Source organism: Esox lucius, chromosome 19 (genome assembly GCF_011004845.1).
Source record: "Esox lucius isolate fEsoLuc1 chromosome 19, fEsoLuc1.pri, whole genome shotgun sequence".
In the NCBI taxonomy this organism is placed as follows: Eukaryota; Metazoa; Chordata; class Actinopteri; order Esociformes; family Esocidae; genus Esox; species Esox lucius.
Window position 1 is genome coordinate 4,361,175 of NC_047587.1, and position 17,656 is coordinate 4,378,830.

General features: G+C 45.4%; 1 protein-coding gene across 5 annotated transcripts in view; it reads left to right on the top strand.

The window, feature by feature from the left end:
• The window catches only part of ano3 (anoctamin 3), an 88,443-nt gene that overhangs the window by 55,936 nt on the left and 14,851 nt on the right, over positions 1-17,656 (top strand). For 4 of the 5 annotated variants that reach the window (XR_002198245.3, XR_003777434.2, XR_003777437.2 and 1 more), the window contains 10 exons: positions 1,628-1,749; positions 3,890-4,024; positions 4,362-4,458; positions 5,194-5,254; positions 11,222-11,304; positions 11,544-11,684; positions 12,783-12,947; positions 13,672-13,708; positions 13,880-13,991; positions 14,215-14,272. Coding sequence is in view for 1 of the 5 variants with exons in the window: in XM_020056792.3 (XP_019912351.2) it covers positions 1,628-1,749; positions 3,890-4,024; positions 4,362-4,458; positions 5,194-5,254; positions 11,222-11,304; positions 11,544-11,684; positions 12,783-12,947; positions 13,672-13,708; positions 13,880-13,991; positions 14,215-14,272 (1,011 nt within the window). In the remaining 4 variants the exon portion in view is untranslated. The remainder of the gene's footprint in view (positions 1-1,627; positions 1,750-3,889; positions 4,025-4,361; positions 4,459-5,193; positions 5,255-11,221; positions 11,305-11,543; positions 11,685-12,782; positions 12,948-13,671; positions 13,709-13,879; positions 13,992-14,214; positions 14,273-17,656) is intronic. The other variant, XR_003777435.2, reaches the window with a different exon arrangement.

Here is a 17,656-nt window from a genome sequence, read left to right on the forward strand (position 1 = left end):
AGACTAGTGTCTCCCTGTCTCCTGTTAGTGTTGTAGAGGTTAGACTAGTGTCTCCCTGTCTCCTGTTAGTGTTGTAGAGGTTAGACTAGTGTCTCCCTGTCTCCTGTTAGTGTTGTAGAGGTTAGACTAGTGTCTCCCTGTCTCCTGTTAGTGTTGTAGAGGTTAGACTAGTGTCTCCCTGTCTCCTGTTAGTGTTGTAGAGGTTAGACTAGTGTCTCCCTGTCTCCTGTTAGTGTTGTAGAGGTTAGACTAGTGTCTCCCTGTCTCCTGTTAGTGTTGTAGAGGTTAGACTAGTGTCTCCCTGTCTCCTGTTAGTGTTGTAGAGGTTAGACTAGTGTCTCCCTGTCTCCTGTTAGTGTTGTAGAGGTTAGACTAGTGTCTCCCTGTCTCCTGTTAGTGTTGTAGAGGTTAGACTAGTGTCTCCCTGTCTCCTGTTAGTGTTGTAGAGGTTAGACTAGTGTCTCCCTGTCTCCTGTTAGTGTTGTAGAGGTTAGACTAGTGTCTCCCTGTCTCCTGTTAGTGTTGTAGAGGTTAGACTAGTGTCTCCCTGTCTCCTGTTAGTGTTGTAGAGGTTAGACTAGTGTCTCCCTGTCTCCTGTTAGTGTTGTAGAGGTTAGACTAGTGTCTCCCTGTCTCCTGTTAGTGTTGTAGAGGTTAGACTAGTGTCTCCCTGTCTCCTGTTAGTGTTGTAGAGGTTAGACTAGTGTCTTCCTGTCTCCTGTTAGTGTTGTAGAGGTTAGACTAGTGTCTCCCTGTCTCCTGTTAGTGTTGTAGAGGTTAGACTAGTGTCCTTCCTGTCTCCTGTTAGTGTTGTAGAGGTTAGACTAGTGTCTCCCTGTCTCCTGTTAGTGTTGTAGAGGTTAGACTAGTGTCTCCCTGTCTCCTGTTAGTGTTGTAGAGGTTAGACTAGTGTCTCCCTGTCTCCTGTTAGTGTTGTAGAGGTTAGACTAGTGTCTCCCTGTCTCCTGTTAGTGTTGTAGAGGTTAGACTAGTGTCTCCCTGTCTCCTGTTAGTGTTGTAGAGGTTAGACTAGTGTCTCCCTGTCTCCTGTTAGTGTTGTAGAGGTTAGACTAGTGTCTCCCTGTCTCCTGTTAGTGTTGTAGAGGTTAGACTAGTGTCTCCCTGTCTCCTGTTAGTGTTGTAGAGGTTAGACTAGTGTCTTCCTGTCTCCTGTTAGTGTTGTAGAGGTTAGACTAGTGTCTCCCTGTCTCCTGTTAGTGTTGTAGAGGTTAGACTAGTGTCTCCCTGTCTCCTGTTAGTGTTGTAGAGGTTAGACTAGTGTCTCCCTGTCTCCTGTTAGTGTTGTAGAGGTTAGACTAGTGTCTCCCTGTCTCCTGTTAGTGTTGTAGAGGTTAGACTAGTGTCTCCCTGTCTCCTGTTAGTGTTGTAGAGGTTAGACTAGTGTCTCCCTGTCTCCTGTTAGTGTTGTAGAGGTTAGACTAGTGTCTCCCTGTCTCCTGTTAGTGTTGTCGAGGTTAGACTAGTGTCTCCCTGTCTCCTGTTAGAGCAGACTGCTGCCCAGACAATACTGAAGAAGGCTAGTTGTTCTCCAGTAATATACTGGAGCACACCGGCCCATCTCTCAGGATGCCCTCCAGAAATATGACTGTTCTATGCTTCTGTCCAGGGTGGATACAACAGCAGACATCCTATTAAGACCCATGGTGCCCAGAACCACAGACATCTGCTGTACGAGAGATGGGCTCGCTGGGGAATGTGGTACAAATACCAGCCTCTCGACCTTATCAGGTAAGCTGGTGTGTACACGCACATGTGTGTGTGTGTGTGTGTGTTTGTGTGTGTGTGTGTGTGTGTAGTCTAGTTTAATGATCCTGGGCTTAACTTTGCCTCCAGACGTGCAATTTGTCAGGGAAATATTTTCTCCACAGGGAACCAGAGGGAAAGTTTTCTTCTCCAGAGTCGTGTACCAAGGTCTGAACCAATCCAGTTTGAAATTCCACCTGTACCATGCCGTTAATATGTCTGGTTTATTGTCCATCTGTTTGTTCTCTTGTTCATTGGACTTCTTTAATCAGTTTTAAACTGAACTTAGATCCATCTATGCTTGGAAATTCACCAATTTAAAAGTCAACCCTGTGCAGAATTAGAATGATCTCAAAATGTCATAGAGACTATTTTCCTATACTATTTTCAGTCCTGATTAATAGTTTATGTTTTTTTGTCATTACACATTAACAACAGCATTATGAGCTATCAGGGTTTTTCCTGGCTGAAAAGTTGTCAAAGGTGGTACCCCCGCCATTCCACGCTCTACCGGACACCCCTCTGTGATATACTTAATATAATATCTGGATACACTCTGTGATATACTTTATATAATATCTGGATACACTCTGTGATTTACTTTAGATAATATCTGGATACACTTTGCCTCCACAATGCTTCTAGCATACAGAGCATATCATTCCCTTGTCATTATGTCTGAGCCACCCCAAAACATTTTGCCATTGAGCATCAAAACTATGTTTATTAGGAGATCTAGGAATCACATAAAAACATGAAATCACTCATCAACTTTATAATTAGTCCCAGTCAATATAATTGTTGTCTATTTTCATTGTTATACCATGTTCTTGTTCATTTGACCTGCATTAAAAACGCATCAGAGCTGTAGGCTCATATATTACCGACTTGTTGGGTTGTTCTTTCCTCCATCCTTTGCTGGACGCCACATCATTCATCCCCCTCTCTCAACTTCCTTCAGCTGTAGGCCACTTGGCTATGCTGCTTGTGCTCATCCAGCATCAGGTTGTAATAGTGCAGGCCAATAATGGTGTTGGAGGAGTACGTGGTGGTGGAGAGGTGGCCCATCTGAACCACCCGGGTTCCAAGAATCTACTTGCAAAGGGCAGATTCCTCCATCAGACTGCTGGATAGTGAAGCTCCAGAGAAAGCATTTCCACTGCTCCAGAGTGCAGTGGCGGTGTGCTTTACACCACTCCAGCTGATGCTTGGCATTGCGCATGTTGATGTGTGGTTTGCGTACAATTGCCCATGGAAACTTATGTCATGAGGCTCCCAACACACAGTTCTTGTGCTGCTGTTGCTTCCAGGGGCAGTTTGGAACTCTGTGGTGAAGCAACAGATGATAGGCGACTTTCAGCACTTGACGGCCCCAAGCTCTGTGAGTTTGTGTGGTTTACCACTTGGTGGCTTGGCTGTTGTTGCTCCCAGACGCTTCCACTTCACAGTTACAGCACTTACAGTTGACTGGGGCAGATTTAGTAGGGCAGAAATTTCACATACTCACTTGTGGTAAAGGTGTCAACCTATGACAGAACCACGTTTAAAGTCACTGAGCTCTTCAGTACGATTCATTGTACTGCCAATGTTTCTCTATGGAAATGTCATGGCTATGTGCTGGATTTTATACAACTGTGAACAGTGGGTGTGACTGAAACACCTCAACTCAAAAAAATTAAGAGACCACTGCACCTTTTTCTTTCCTTTCCAAAAAAGTTGAAAAGGAAGGTTTTGAGTGAGGATCAGAAAGGACCACTGCAAATAGAAAGCTTTCAATTTCAACTTTTTTGGAAAGGAAAGTAAAAGGTGCAGTGGTCTCTTAATTTTTTTCTAGAGCTGTATGTACATGTTTTTATTTCTAGAATTCTTTCCAGTCTGGCTGGTCTGAATGGGGTCATTGGTTTTTGGAAATCCTTACTATTTACTGGACCTGCACTCCTGAAATGCACTTTGATAATGAACTACTTTGTGGAAAAGGTCAGCTAGCACCTTGCCTGGTGACAAAGTGTTGTTTCCCATCAGGCGAATGCATATGTCACACCCGGGACTGAATTAAAAAGTCAATCCAACCATTTACTGGGAGTTTCTGCTTATCCGTCTTGATCACTGGGTCTTTCCTCTCCAGGCGCTACTTTGGGGAGAAAATCGGGCTGTACTTTGCTTGGCTGGGCTGGTACACGGGCATGCTGATACCTGCTGCGCTGGTCGGACTCTTGGTCTTCCTCTACGGGTTCATCACCATGGACACCAGCCAAGTCAGGTCAGTCAGCTCCCCCCAGCGCCAACGACCTCCTCGGTAACAGTTCTGTCCGCTCTGTCCAGAAACACCCTTTCTCACTTTACTTTCGTCTAGAGTGAGAAAGGGTGTGACTGGGGACGCAGATGGTGGGCTGGACTCAAGTGTTTTTGATTCGGAAGTTCATAGAGCCGGGATTTTATTCTAGTACTGGATATGTACGTAATCTATCAACAGCCATGATTTCATTGTAATACTGTTGTGGATATTGTCTATGAAAAGCCTACAGATTAGTCATGGTTTCTACTGGCTGTTTGTTGTCTGTCTGATAATTACAAGTCTTGTGATGCTGTCCCATTAGCAGGGAGATCTGTGAGGCCAACACAACCATTATGTGTCCTATGTGCGAGGAGAGCTGCCACCCCTGGAAACTCAGTGACAGCTGTGTCTATGCAAAGGTCAGCGATATGACCCGGAAGCTTCTTCGTTCTCTTTAATTCCATTATAGTCGGTCCTATTCCACGCTGCTGGCTCAGTGACAGCTGTGTCAATGCAAACGTCAGTTACATGGTAATCTCCGTTCGAGATCGTTTACATAGATCTTCAGCATAGTGAGCACATGATTTGGTGGCTTCTTACTAAGCCCAGGAAATGGAGCTAAAAGTAATTTAACTTAGAGAGTTATAATGTATGGTATGTGTAGAAACAGTGCAGTTACTCTTAGCAAGCGCTGTTTCTGAAAGCCAAGCTGTCATGACCGGATGGCTTAATGGATGATTGACCTGCCATCAAGTGTGACGATGAGATGTGAATATATGTTTTAACATTACAACCATCTTGCCTGCTGGGATATCATTCACATTGCTTCATTATGACTGGGATATCATTCACGTTGCTTCATTATGACTGGGATATCATTCACGTTGCTTCATTATGACTGGGATATCATTCACATTGTTTCATTATGACAGGGATATCATTCACATTGCTTCAATCCAACGTGGATATCATTCACGTTGTTTCATTATGACAGGGATATCATTCACTTCGTTTCATTTCGGCAGGGATATCATTCACGTCGTTTCATTACGGCAGGGATATCATTCATTATGACAGGTGTTGAGAGGATGTGATTTTTACGGTATCCTGAAGGAAACTGTTAATTCATTACTGTCTTGTGTCTTTGGCTCAAGGTGACCCATCTCTTCGACAATGGAGGAACTGTGTTCTTCGCTATTTTCATGGCTATATGGGGTAAGTGAACAGATGAGTGTCCGCACTCTCAGTGTCTTTATCCCTTCTTCCCTCTCTCTCCCTCTCTCTCTCTCTTTCTCCCTCTCTCTCCCTCTCTCTCCCTCTCTCTCCCCCTCTTCAACTCTTTGTTTCTCTGTCTCCCTTTGTGACTCTGTGCGTCTGTCTCTATCTCTGTCTGTTTTCTGTCTTTGTCGATCTGTCTCTTTCTGTCTCTATCTCTCAACATCTTTTACCCTAGCCACGGGAGGAGTATAAGTACATTATATTTAGCGTCCCTAAAGCTTATCAAAGATCTGATTGGATATAGTCGCTCAGTTGCACGATCAGACAGCCCAGTGGATTTGGTTATTTTCAATCATTCTGGAAGCTTAACGTCACAGAGCTAACAGACACACCATGTAAGGTTACACAACTGTAAACGGTCAGTAAATATAATCTATTTTTAACAGAACTAATGCTTTTTATAGCAGCTCATAATGTTTTTTATTTTTTTCACCTGAGATAGTAATAGCTAGGAGAAATGTGAGCATACCGTAATCAGTTAACTATTAAATAAAGGTATAAATTCCATTACCATGGTTTTTGTCCTTGCCATTTAAATGTATCTTAAAACACATCAGATTGGGCTCAGGGCCTCTGAGTGTGGAATGGTCGATTTCAGACAGGGCTTCATTGTTAAGCGACTTCTTGTGCTAGTTCTGGCACCTACAAGCTCAGTCATGGCTGTTGGCTGGGGGATGCTTTCACCTCCAGCGCATGAGTGCCAGAGAATCTGTCTCCAGATTCTGTCTCTTTCTCCAGATTCTCTCCAGATTCTCTACTCTACTAACCCTGACCGTAACCTTTATCCTAACCTTAACCCTAACTTTAACTCTTACCCTAAGCCTTCTGCTTAGCCTGACCCTATAGAACAGAGGTGTCAAACCAGTTCCATGGAGGGCCGAGGGTCTGCAGGTTTTCACTCTCACTTTGTTCTTGATTGATTAATTAGGTAATTCATTGGTTAGCTTCTAACCTCACCTGGTTGTTTTGGTCTGAACTGGGAACCAATTTAAAGGAAAAACCAAAAACCTGCAGACACATTTGCTAAACAACATCTACAGAGGAAAATTGTTACTCTGTAAATAAAGTGTAACCAATAACAGAACTTGGGAGGGGACAAAAATATTTCTAAATAAAATAAAATGTAAATAAAAATCTATAGAATCCAGAGGAGGAAAGAGGGGAGGTATAAAAAGAACTTAATAAATCAGTGTCAGACTCAGACTTACTCATTAAGTCTTAATTATCTGACTAATGAAACACTTCCCTGGAGGTTTTGGCTGTGTGTGTGTGTGTGTGTGTGTGTGTGTGTGTGTGTGTGTGTGTGTGTGTGTGTGTGTGTGTGTGTGTGTGTGTGTGTGTGTGTGTGTGTGTGTGTGTGTGTGTGTGTGTGTGTGTGTGTGTGTGTGTGTGTGTGGAAGGAAAACCACCCGCAGTACAACAGGCATGTTGGCGAACACACTTGTTTTTTAGACTGGGTCCCATCACAATTCTCTGTCCAACCACTTTCCTTTCTATGTCACTTACTTTGACCAGGGACCACAGGGATCTGTTAGAAGTAGTTTTGATATAAAGAATAGACAACCATTTGAGATGCATGCCCAAATAACCGAACATACTGTCACCATACACGCTGCAGACTACTGCCACCATACACACTCCAGACTACTGCAAATAGACACACTGCAGACTACTGCAAATAGACACACTGCAGACTACTGCAAATAGACACACTGCAGACTACTGCAAATAGACACACTGCAGACTACTGCAAATAGACACACTGCAGACTACTGCAAATAAACACACTGCAGACTACTGCAAATAGACACACTGCAGACTACTGCAAATAGACACACTGCAGACTACTGCAAATAAACACACTGCAGACTACTGCAAATAAACACTGCAGACTACTGCAAATAGACACACTGCAGACTACTGCAAATAGACACACTGCAGACTACTGCAAATAAACACACTGCAGACTACTGCAAATAGACACACTGCAGACTACTGCAAATAGACACACTGCAGACTACTGCAAATAAACACTGCAGACTACTGCAAATAGACACACTGCAGACTACTGCAAAAGACACACTGCAGACTACTGCAAATAAACACTGCAGACTACTGCAAATAGACACACTGCAGACTACTGCAAATAGACACACTGCAGACTACTGCAAATAAACACACTGCAGACTACTGCAAATAAACACTGCAGACTACTGCAAATAGACACTGCAGACTACTGCAAATAGACACACTGCAGACTACTACAAATAGACACACTGCAGACTACTGCAAATAAACACACTGCAGACTACTGCAAATAAACACACTGCAGACTACTGCATCCAAACACTGTGGACTTGTCACAGTGCGGTGAGAATCAGTGCCACCGTCCCGTACATCTCCAGTTCCCATTACTCCACGAATGCATCCCGGACATGTTTTGCGTCACATGTCTTCATCATCGTTCACACCAGGTCCCTGTTTGCTCATCAGTATGTGTTTAAATGTTTCCCCTCTGCTCCCCACTGTGTGGATCATTGTTCTTGTCGTGTTTGCTGTTGTTCGTAAGTCTTGAAAACCTTTGTTTAAATCGTTTTGCTGCTGAAGTCAGCCATTTACTTTCGTTGTTTTTTCTGCTCGTGTTTCAATTAAAAGAGACTACACCGACTACCTCTGCCTGCAACCTGGTTCCTTGCTCCTGCAACGCACCACATCATTACAGGACTACTGGAGCCAAACACACTGGCGACTACTGCAACTAAAAATACTGCAGACTACTGCAATTAACCACACTGCAGACTACTACAACAAAGAACACTAATCAAATACACTGCAGACTAGGGCATCCAAACACACTGCAGACAGCTGCAACCATACACACCACAGACTACTGCAAATAAACACACTGCAGACTACTGCAACAAAACAAACTACAGGCTACTGCAACCAAACACTGCAGACTATTTCAACAGAACACACTACATGCTACTGCAACAGAATACAATGCAGACTACTTCAACAGAACGCACTGCAGACTACTACAACAGAACACACTGCAGACTACTACAACAGAACACACTGCAGACTACTGCAACAGAACACACTGCAGACCACTGTAACTAAACAGACTGACAGCTACTGCAACTAAACACACAGCAGACTACTGCAACAGAACAAACTACAGGCTACTGCAACCAAACACTGCAGACTATTTCAACAGAACACACTACATGCTACTGCAACAGAACACACTGCAGACTACTTCAACAGAACACACTGCAGACTACTTCAACAGAACACACTGCAGACTACTGCAACAGAACACACTGCAGACTACTGCAACAGAACACACTGCAGGCTACTGCAACACTGTAGACTACTGTAACAGAACACACCTCCGGCTACTGCAACTTAATACACTGCAGACTACTGCAACAGAATACACTGCAGACTACTTCAACAGAAAACACTACAGGCTACTGCAACAGAACACACCTCTGGCTACTGCAACTTAATACACTGCAAACTACTTCAACAGAACACACTGCAGACTACTGCAACAGAACACACTGCAGACTACTGCAACAGAACACACCTCCGGCTACTGCAACTTAATACACTGCAAACTACTTCAACAGAACACACTGCAGACTACTGCAACAGAACACACCTCCGGCTACTGCAACTTAATACGCTGCAAACTACTTCAACAGAACACACTGCAGACTACTGCAACAGAACACACTGCAGACTACTGCAACAGAACACACTGCAGACTACTGCAACAGAACACACTGCAGGCTACTGCAACACTGTAGACTACTGTAACAGAACACACCTCCGGCTACTGCAACTTAATACACTGCAGACTACTGCAACAGAATACACTGCAGACTACTTCAACAGAAAACACTACAGGCTACTGCAACAGAACACACTGCAGACTACTGCAACAGAACACACCTCTGGCTACTGCAACTTAATACACTGCAAACTACTTCAACAGAACACACTGCAGACTACTGCAACAGAACACACCTCCGGCTACTGCAACTTAATACGCTGCAAACTACTTCAACAGAACACACTGCAGACTACTGCAACAGAACACACTACAGGCTACTTCAACAGAATACACTGCAGACTACTGCAACAGAACACACTACAGGCTACTTCAACAGAATACACTGCAGACTGCTACAACAGAAAACATTACAGGCTACTGCAACTTAATACACAGCAGACTACTTCAACAGAACACACTGCAGACTACTGCAACAGAACACACTTAAGACTACTGCAACAGAACACACTTAAGACTACTGCAACAGAACACACTTAAGACTACTGCAACAGAACACACTTAAGACTGCTGCAACAGAACACACTTAAGACTACTGCACCTGAACACGCTAGTATTGTAGCCTGGGTCAGCTAGCCTAGTCTGATGAAGTCTCACCCTATTTCAAGGGACATTTGCTGGACTGTTGTTTCAGGGTTAATGTAATAAGTTGTGTTGTGAGTGATTGTGGGAGCTGCATTAGAACACAGGGAGCCTGGGAATGTCTCTCCTCACTGTGTCCTGCCCTTTCCCCTTCGCCTCCGAAGAGTACAACAAATAGACATGTTCTCTCCCATAGGGTCCCATAGACATTTTCTCTCCCATAAGTTGTGGACCATAAAGGAGATTATGCGTCATTTGGGACGAGGTCCCGGCGCTGCAGCTGGCACGGATGTGTGTGGTGAATGATTACCCTGGTTCAGTAGCAGGCCTAAAACAAGCCTCCCTTGCGAGCCGGATGAAGTACACAGAAGCCCATTAAATTGACTGCTGAGCGACTGTGTGTGTTTGGGTCAAACGGAGCTACTGGGCCTTGTGACTGGTGTATCTGGGGTAAAGTAAACAGAGAATTTGAGAGAGTGTGTGTGCGTGCATGCATGGCTGTGCGTGCGTGTGTGCGTTTGTGTGTATGTGTGCGTGTGTTTGTGTGCGTGCGTGCGCGCGTATGTGCCTGCGGGTGTATGTGCGTGCGTGTGTGTGTGTGCATGTGTGCGTGTATACACAGACTTTAGCTTTAACTTCCCTGTTTTACATCCCATTAATAGGTTTTATGGAGAGTAGGGAAGGTGAAGCCCCACATATCGGCCCTGTGTAACAACATGACATGGCTCTAATTAAACAGTCTGCCAGTACTGAGATCATAAGGACTTAAATGACTTGGAGGGAGGGGGGCTGACCCTAGATCTGTGCTGCTGTTTAAATAGGGACCCTGGTCTAGTCCAATCAGGATCATTGTTCTGTAGTTTTTTTACTGGCAATGTAGAGCAGCTCTGCTGCAGACTGTTCTCCAGGTGTGTGTCTGTGTGTGTGTGTGTGTGTGTGTTGTAACTGAGTTGAAAAATGGGCTTGGACCAAGGGAAGGAACATGGGCATCTAAAATAAACATTCCCCTCTACTCCCCTCTATTTAAGCATAAGTGGGTCAAGCTACATCAACCTGAAATTGTACAGCAGGCTTTTGTATGGACTTCCTCATATATGTTGCAGCTCCATTGCAACTCACTGTCATCTTATGTGTGTATAAAAGGGTTCGGGGTTCAGGGGGTGTCTATTAGAGAACACGAATAATCAGGACCCTTCCCCACTATTGTCAAGGATGTTGACCTCAGAAATCAGACATCCTTGACAAAGAGGAATTTCAACCCTCTTTCAGTCCAACAGTATGAATCATATTTCAGCCCCCTTCACACTGGAGTAGATTGATACAGTAATTCCATGGAATGTTTTCTGTGTTCTATTGGAATGTGTTGTGTTCTATTGGAATGTGTCCTGTGCTCTATTGGAATGGGTTCTGTGTTCTATTGGAATGTGTTCTGTGTTCTAATGGAATGTTTGTCCCCATAGCCACAGTGTTCTTGGAGTTCTGGAAGCGGAGGCGGGCGGAGCTGACCTATGACTGGGATCTCATCGACTGGGAGGAGGAAGAGGTTGGTGTAGTATTAGTCAGTAATATCTGGGTTATTGATAACTCCACTTTCTACCTTATTCATATGATTTATCCTATAACTGTTTATCGAAATATGTGCACACATTCCAGAATTTTGAGAATGTAACGTAGGATACACAATTGACTTGGCGGAAAGAGCAGTCAGTGACAGTACCAGTTATAGATATCAGAGCCGTGCATGTGATATACACTACTGGAGTATGTGTGTTTGTGCCCCAGGAGAATCTGCGGCCCCAGTTCGAAGCCAAGTACTCCCGTGTAGAGAGGGTGAACCCAATCTCAGGCAAGCCGGAGCCCTTCCAGCCCTTTTCTGATAAACTGAGCAGACTCATGGTCTCTGTCTCTGGGATCTTCTTCATGGTATGATCCAGATATCGCATGAATTACAAGATTTCTGTCTGTCTCTGGGATCTTCTTCATGGTATGGCATAAGACATCGCATGAATTACAAGATGTCTGTCTCTCTGTCTGTCTTTCTGTCTGTCTCTGGGATCTTCTTCATGGTATGATCCAGATATCGCATGAATTACAAGATGTCTGTCTCTCTGTCTGTCTTTCTGTCTGTCTCTGGGATCTTCTTCATGGTAGGACCCAGATATTGCATGAATTCCAAGATCTGTCTCTCTGTCTGTCTTTCTGTCTGTTCCTGGGATCTTCTTCATGGCATGACCCAAATATCGCATGAATTCCAAGATGTTTGTCTCCATGTCTGTATTTCTGACTGTGTCTTGGGTCTTCTTCATGGTAGGACCAAGACGTCTCATGAATTAATTGAATCTGTCTGTGTCTGTCATTTTCTATGTTAATTTCTTGCCTTTTTTCAGTTAGTCATCAGTTTTTATAAATGCTTCTGTCTGTCTGTGTGTGTCTGTTTTCCTTTAAAACATAATCTCGCCAGATTATTCAGGGGACCTGTTTTTGGCGTCTAGACAGTACACAGGCTGGGTGAATTCCTGTTTCTAATCACAGCCTTCTTTTTGTTAACTTAAATAGTTTCATTGCAAGCGACTGAACAAATTGGAACTGGAATTTCTGTTTATTTTCTAAATTGACAGAATTCCAATGGAACTGACCCCAATCGAGGAACTCTGTTTACTTGAAACGTCTTGAGCGTGTAATACAATTCTCAGCCTCTGGCTGCTTGCTGTCTCCCCCTGGTGGTTGTAACATATAAAGACAGGAGAGACTGTTTGGAAACTGACTTCGCTGTGTGTATGGTTTTTCCAGTGATCCTCATCACTCATCAGAAATATGAAGTGTCTGGAGAGTAACGATGTTCATGTAACAAGGATTTATTGTTTACCAATATGAGGCCATGTGATGATGACTATTCATTTAAAACTTTCATTTTCTTCTTTCTCCTGTCTGACTGCCTGGCTTTCTCTCCCACTGTTTCTTTCTCCATCTCACCCTCCACCGCGCTCCATCCATGTGTGTTTGTGTGCCTCTGTTCCTCAGATCTCCCTGGTCCTGACGGCGGTGTTTGCGGTGGTGGTGTTCCGTCTCATTGCCATGGAGAAGTTTGCGTCATTCGAATGGGAGTTTGTGAAAAAGAACTGGCAGTTTGCCACGTCGGGAACTGGCGTCTGCATCAACTTCATGATCATCATGTCCCTCAATGTGGTGCGTGTCGGGCCTCAGGGTGGAGCATGCCAAACCCTCCCTTGGAACAGAGTGGGACTGGCCTTGATTGAATTTAAATTGAATATATTGGAATGGAATAGATTATTCTGGATTGGAGTGGAATTGAGGAAAATGTTATAGATCGGATATCAGTAGAATGGAATGCAACTGATTGGAAGTAGAATGGTAGAATAGAAGCTGTGGAGGCCAATGGAACAAACACAGTTAACAACTCTGATTTAACAGTGGATATTATTAAACCCATCATTATTTATTTTAACAGGCTAGTTATGGGACTCATACTTTACCGTGATGAACCTGGCCTAACTGTTGGGTAGGGTACCGTTGTGTAATTGATCCACAGTCAGAGTTAACCTGGTGATTCTGGCTAAATGGTCGTGCCGGGTTCGTCTTGCACGGTCAGATATTGTCATGTCTGTGAATGTGGTGGGTGCTGGGCTCAACTGAGCCACAGCATCTGAAGCAGGCACATACAGAAGTCCAATTTGTGTCAAACATGATCAAAAACTGTATGTGGTGTACTGCAATGACATTGGGAGTGAGGTTTTCTTCAGTGCTTGTTTTTGAGGTGTCTTTTTGAGGTGCTTTTGTGAAGCTGGTTTTCTCACTTGCTCGTTCCGTATCTTTATACGACACGTTCTCCTGACACAGCAGTTGACTTGTGTTTAGTCAGGGTCAAATGTTGCCTTATTTCTGTCCTCAGGTATATGAAAAGGTGGCCTATCTCCTCACCAATCTAGGTAAGCAATATCTGTCTAGGTGCACATTAATGTTGCTTCAGTCAACATCTCTCTCTCTTTCTGCGTCACTCTCTCTCTCTGTTGCTCTCTCGTAATTACTCACTTTCTGTGTTTCTCCTTCCTTTCTTTATCTCCCTCTTCTTCCCATCTCTGTCTGTTTCCTCCCCACAGAACACCCCCGGACCGAGTCAGAGTGGGAGAACAGCTTTGCTCTTAAGATGTTTCTCTTCCAGTTTGTTAACTTGAACAGCTCCACCTTCTACATTGCTTTCTTCCTGGGAAGGTACATTTTAGATGTTCACATCATAGTTACACTGCAGCCTTTTCCCTCTTTTCAGTCTCATAGCTTCTTCAGTTTTCCAAGTCGATCCGACAAATAGTCTGTGTGCTGTCTCATGGTTAAACTTGTACAAGCAGCTGTAATCTTTCCCCCAGCTTAGTGTTATTTCAGTGTTGACCTGTCTGGATAATTTAATTCTATAAGCTAATGCCTTTCATCTCTTTAGGTTTGCCGGCAGACCAGGAAAATATAATAAACTCTTCAATAGGTGGAGACTGGAGGAGGTGAGTAGAATCAGGAAGCAATCAAAGCCGGCATGTTGCCCATAAGTCCCCCTACTTCCTGTGTGGCTCAGGACAGTGTGGTGTACTTCATAGGGAATAGGGTGGGATTTGGGAAGCAGGCTTGGCTGCTACTTCTACACGGTTAGCGATGGTTATTATCTATTGAAACAGTAATAAAGCAATAAAAAGGTCATTATTGTTGTGAGGGCTGCCCATTAGTTCTCCGTTTGGGGAATTTACAGCACATGAACAGAACGATTCACCATAGTCCGTGTTAATGTTAATGATTATGTTTTGCTTCACATTTTATGATTATTTGGGCTTTAATCGTCATAGTATTTAAAATCATGAATCTCTTTCGTATGTGTTGGACACTCGGGTGAAGAGAGGGGCGGAGCTGTCAACTGATCACCACCTGGTGGTGAGTTGGATCCGATGGCGGGGGAGGAAGCTGGACAGACTCGGCAGGCCCAAGCGTACTGTAAGGGTCTGCTGGGAACGTCTGGCCGAGTCTCCTGTCAGAGAGATCTTTAACTCCCACCTCCGGCAGAGCTTCGACTGGATCCCGAGGGAGGTTGGAGATATTGAGTCCGAGTGGACCATGTTCTCCACCGCCATTGTCGAAGCGGCCGCTCGGAGCTGTGGCCGTAAGGTCTCCGGTGCCTGTCGAGGCGGCAATCCCCGAACCCGGTGGTGGACACCGGAAGTAAGGGATGCCGTCAAGCTGAAGAAGGAGTCCTATCAGGCCTGGTTGGCTTGTGGGACTCCTGAGGCAGCTGACGGGTACCGACAGGCCAAGCGGGCTGCAGCCCGGGTGGTTGTGGAGGCAAAAACTCGGGCCTGGGAGGAGTTCGGTGAGGCCATGGAGAAGGACTATCGGCTGGCCTCGAAGAGATTCTGGCAAACCATCCGGCGCCTCAGGAGAGGGAAACAGTGCCCTACCAACGCTGTTTACAGTAGAGGTGGGCAGCTGTTGACCTCAACTGAGGATGTCGTTGGGCGGTGGAAGGAGTACTTCGAGGATCTCCTCAATCCCGCTGTCACTTCTTCCATTGAGGAAGCAGAGGATGAGGGCTCAGAGGTGGACTCGTCCATCACCCGGGCTGAAGTCACTGAGGTGGTCAAGAAACTCCTCGGTGGCAAGGCACCGGGGGTGGATGAGATCCGCCCTGAGTACCTCAAGTCTCTGGATGTTGTGGGGCTGTCTTGGTTGACACGCCTGTGCAACATCGCGTGGCGGTCGGGGACAGTGCCTCTGGGATGGCAGACCGGGGTGGTGGTCCCTCTTTTTAAGAAGGGGGACCGGAGGGTGTGTTCCAACTATAGGGGGATCACACTTCTCAGCCTGCCCGGGAAAGTCTATGCCAGGGTTCTGGAGAGGAGAATACGGCCGATAGTAGAACCTCGGATTCAGGAGGAACAGTGTGGTTTTCGTCCGGGCCGTGGAACACTGGACCAGCTCTATACCCTCTACGGGGTGTTGGAGGGTTCATGGGAGTTTGCCCAACCAATCCACATGTGTTTTGTGGATTTGGAGAAGGCATTCGACTGTGTGCCTCGCGGCATCTTGTGGAGGGTGCTTGGGGAATATGGGGTCCTGGGTCCTTTGCTAAGGGCTGTCAGGTCCCTATACAACCGAAGCAGGAGCTTGGTCCGCATTGCCGGCAGTAAGTCAGACTTGTTCCCAGTGCATGTTGGACTCCGGCAGGGCTGCCCTTTGTCACCGGTTCTGTTTGTAATTTTTATGGACAGAATTTCTAGGCGCAGCCAGGGGCCGGAGGGTGTCAGGTTTGGGGACCACACGATTTCGTCTCTGCTCTTTGCAGATGATGTTGTCGTGTTGGCCCCTTCTAACCAGGACCTTCAGCATGCACTGGGACGGTTTGCAGCCGAGTGTGAAGCGGTGGGGATGAAAATCAGTACCTCCAAATCCGAGGCCATGGTCCTCAGTCGGAAAAGGGTGGCTTGCCCACTTCAGGTTGGTGGAGAGTGCCTGCCTCAAGTGGAGGAGTTTAAGTATCTAGGGGTCTTGTTCACGAGTGAGGGAAGGATGGAACGGGAGATTGACAGACGGATCGGTGCAGCTTCTGCAGTAATGCGGTCGATGTATCGGTCTGTCGTGGTGAAGAAAGAGCTGAGCCGCAAGGCGAAGCTCTCCATTTACCAGTCAATCTACGTTCCTACTCTCACCTATGGTCATGAGCTTTGGGTCATGACCGAAAGGACAAGATCCCGGATACAGGCGGCCGAAATGAGTTTTCTCCGCAGGGTGGCTGGGCGATCCCTTAGAGATAGGGTGAGAAGCTCGGTCACCCGGGAGGAGCTCAGAGTAGAGCCACTGCTCCTCCACATCGAGAGGGGTCAGCTGAGGTGGCTTGGGCATCTTTTTCGGATGCCTCCGGAACGCCTTCCTGGGAAGGTGTTCCGGTCCCGTCCCACCGGGAGGAGACCCCGGGGAAGACCTAGGACACGCTGGAGGGACTATGTCTCCCGGCTGGCCTGGGAACGCCTCGGTGTCCCCCCGGAAGAGCTAGAGGAAGTGTCTGGGGAGAGGGAAGTCTGGGCATCCCTGCTTAGACTGCTGCCCCCGCGACCCGGCCCCGGATAAGCGGAAGAAGATGGATGGATGGATGGAATCTCTTTCATGATTAATATAGTTTGAACAATTTTTTTTGTGACATTGCTGAGATTCAAAACTCCATTTGTGGCTTGAAATGAGCAAATGATTAGCAGCATAACCAGGCCTTACCTGCTCCAACCTTAATCCAAACCTTAATCTTTCCCTGCTCCAACCTTAATCCAAACCTTATTCCTTCCCTGATACAACCTTTACCCAAACCTTAATCCTTTCCTGCTCCGACCTTAATCCAAACCTTAATCATTCCCTCCTCTGACCTAAACCCAACCTTAATCCTTCCCTTCTCAAACCTTTAGCCGAACCTTAATCCTTGGAGTAGTTATTTATCTAGTACTAATGAATGCTGCTGTCTATGATTATGAGCAAAAAATAAAGATTTATATATATTTTTAATTGTATTTAAAAGATTTAAGAGACATAAACATCCAATCCCTTATACAAAACAGTGTGGATGAATAAAACAGAATGCAATGATGTGCAAATCATTTAAACCTTATGGGCCCGTTTCGCAGACACAGATTAAGCCTTGTCTTAATCTGTGCTTAATGAGAGTTTGAAACTGAGCCATGTCTCAGAGGGATGTCTCAGTTTCAATCAGATGTTGAAACTGAGACATTTTATTGTTTTTTGAAAAATATATTGTTGCTGGCATTAAATCCACTTTGAATTTAATGCCAGCAACAAAAGACTGTAAACATTGTGTAATGCTAAACAAATAGGGGGGGGTGGGGTCACCAAAATGTGAA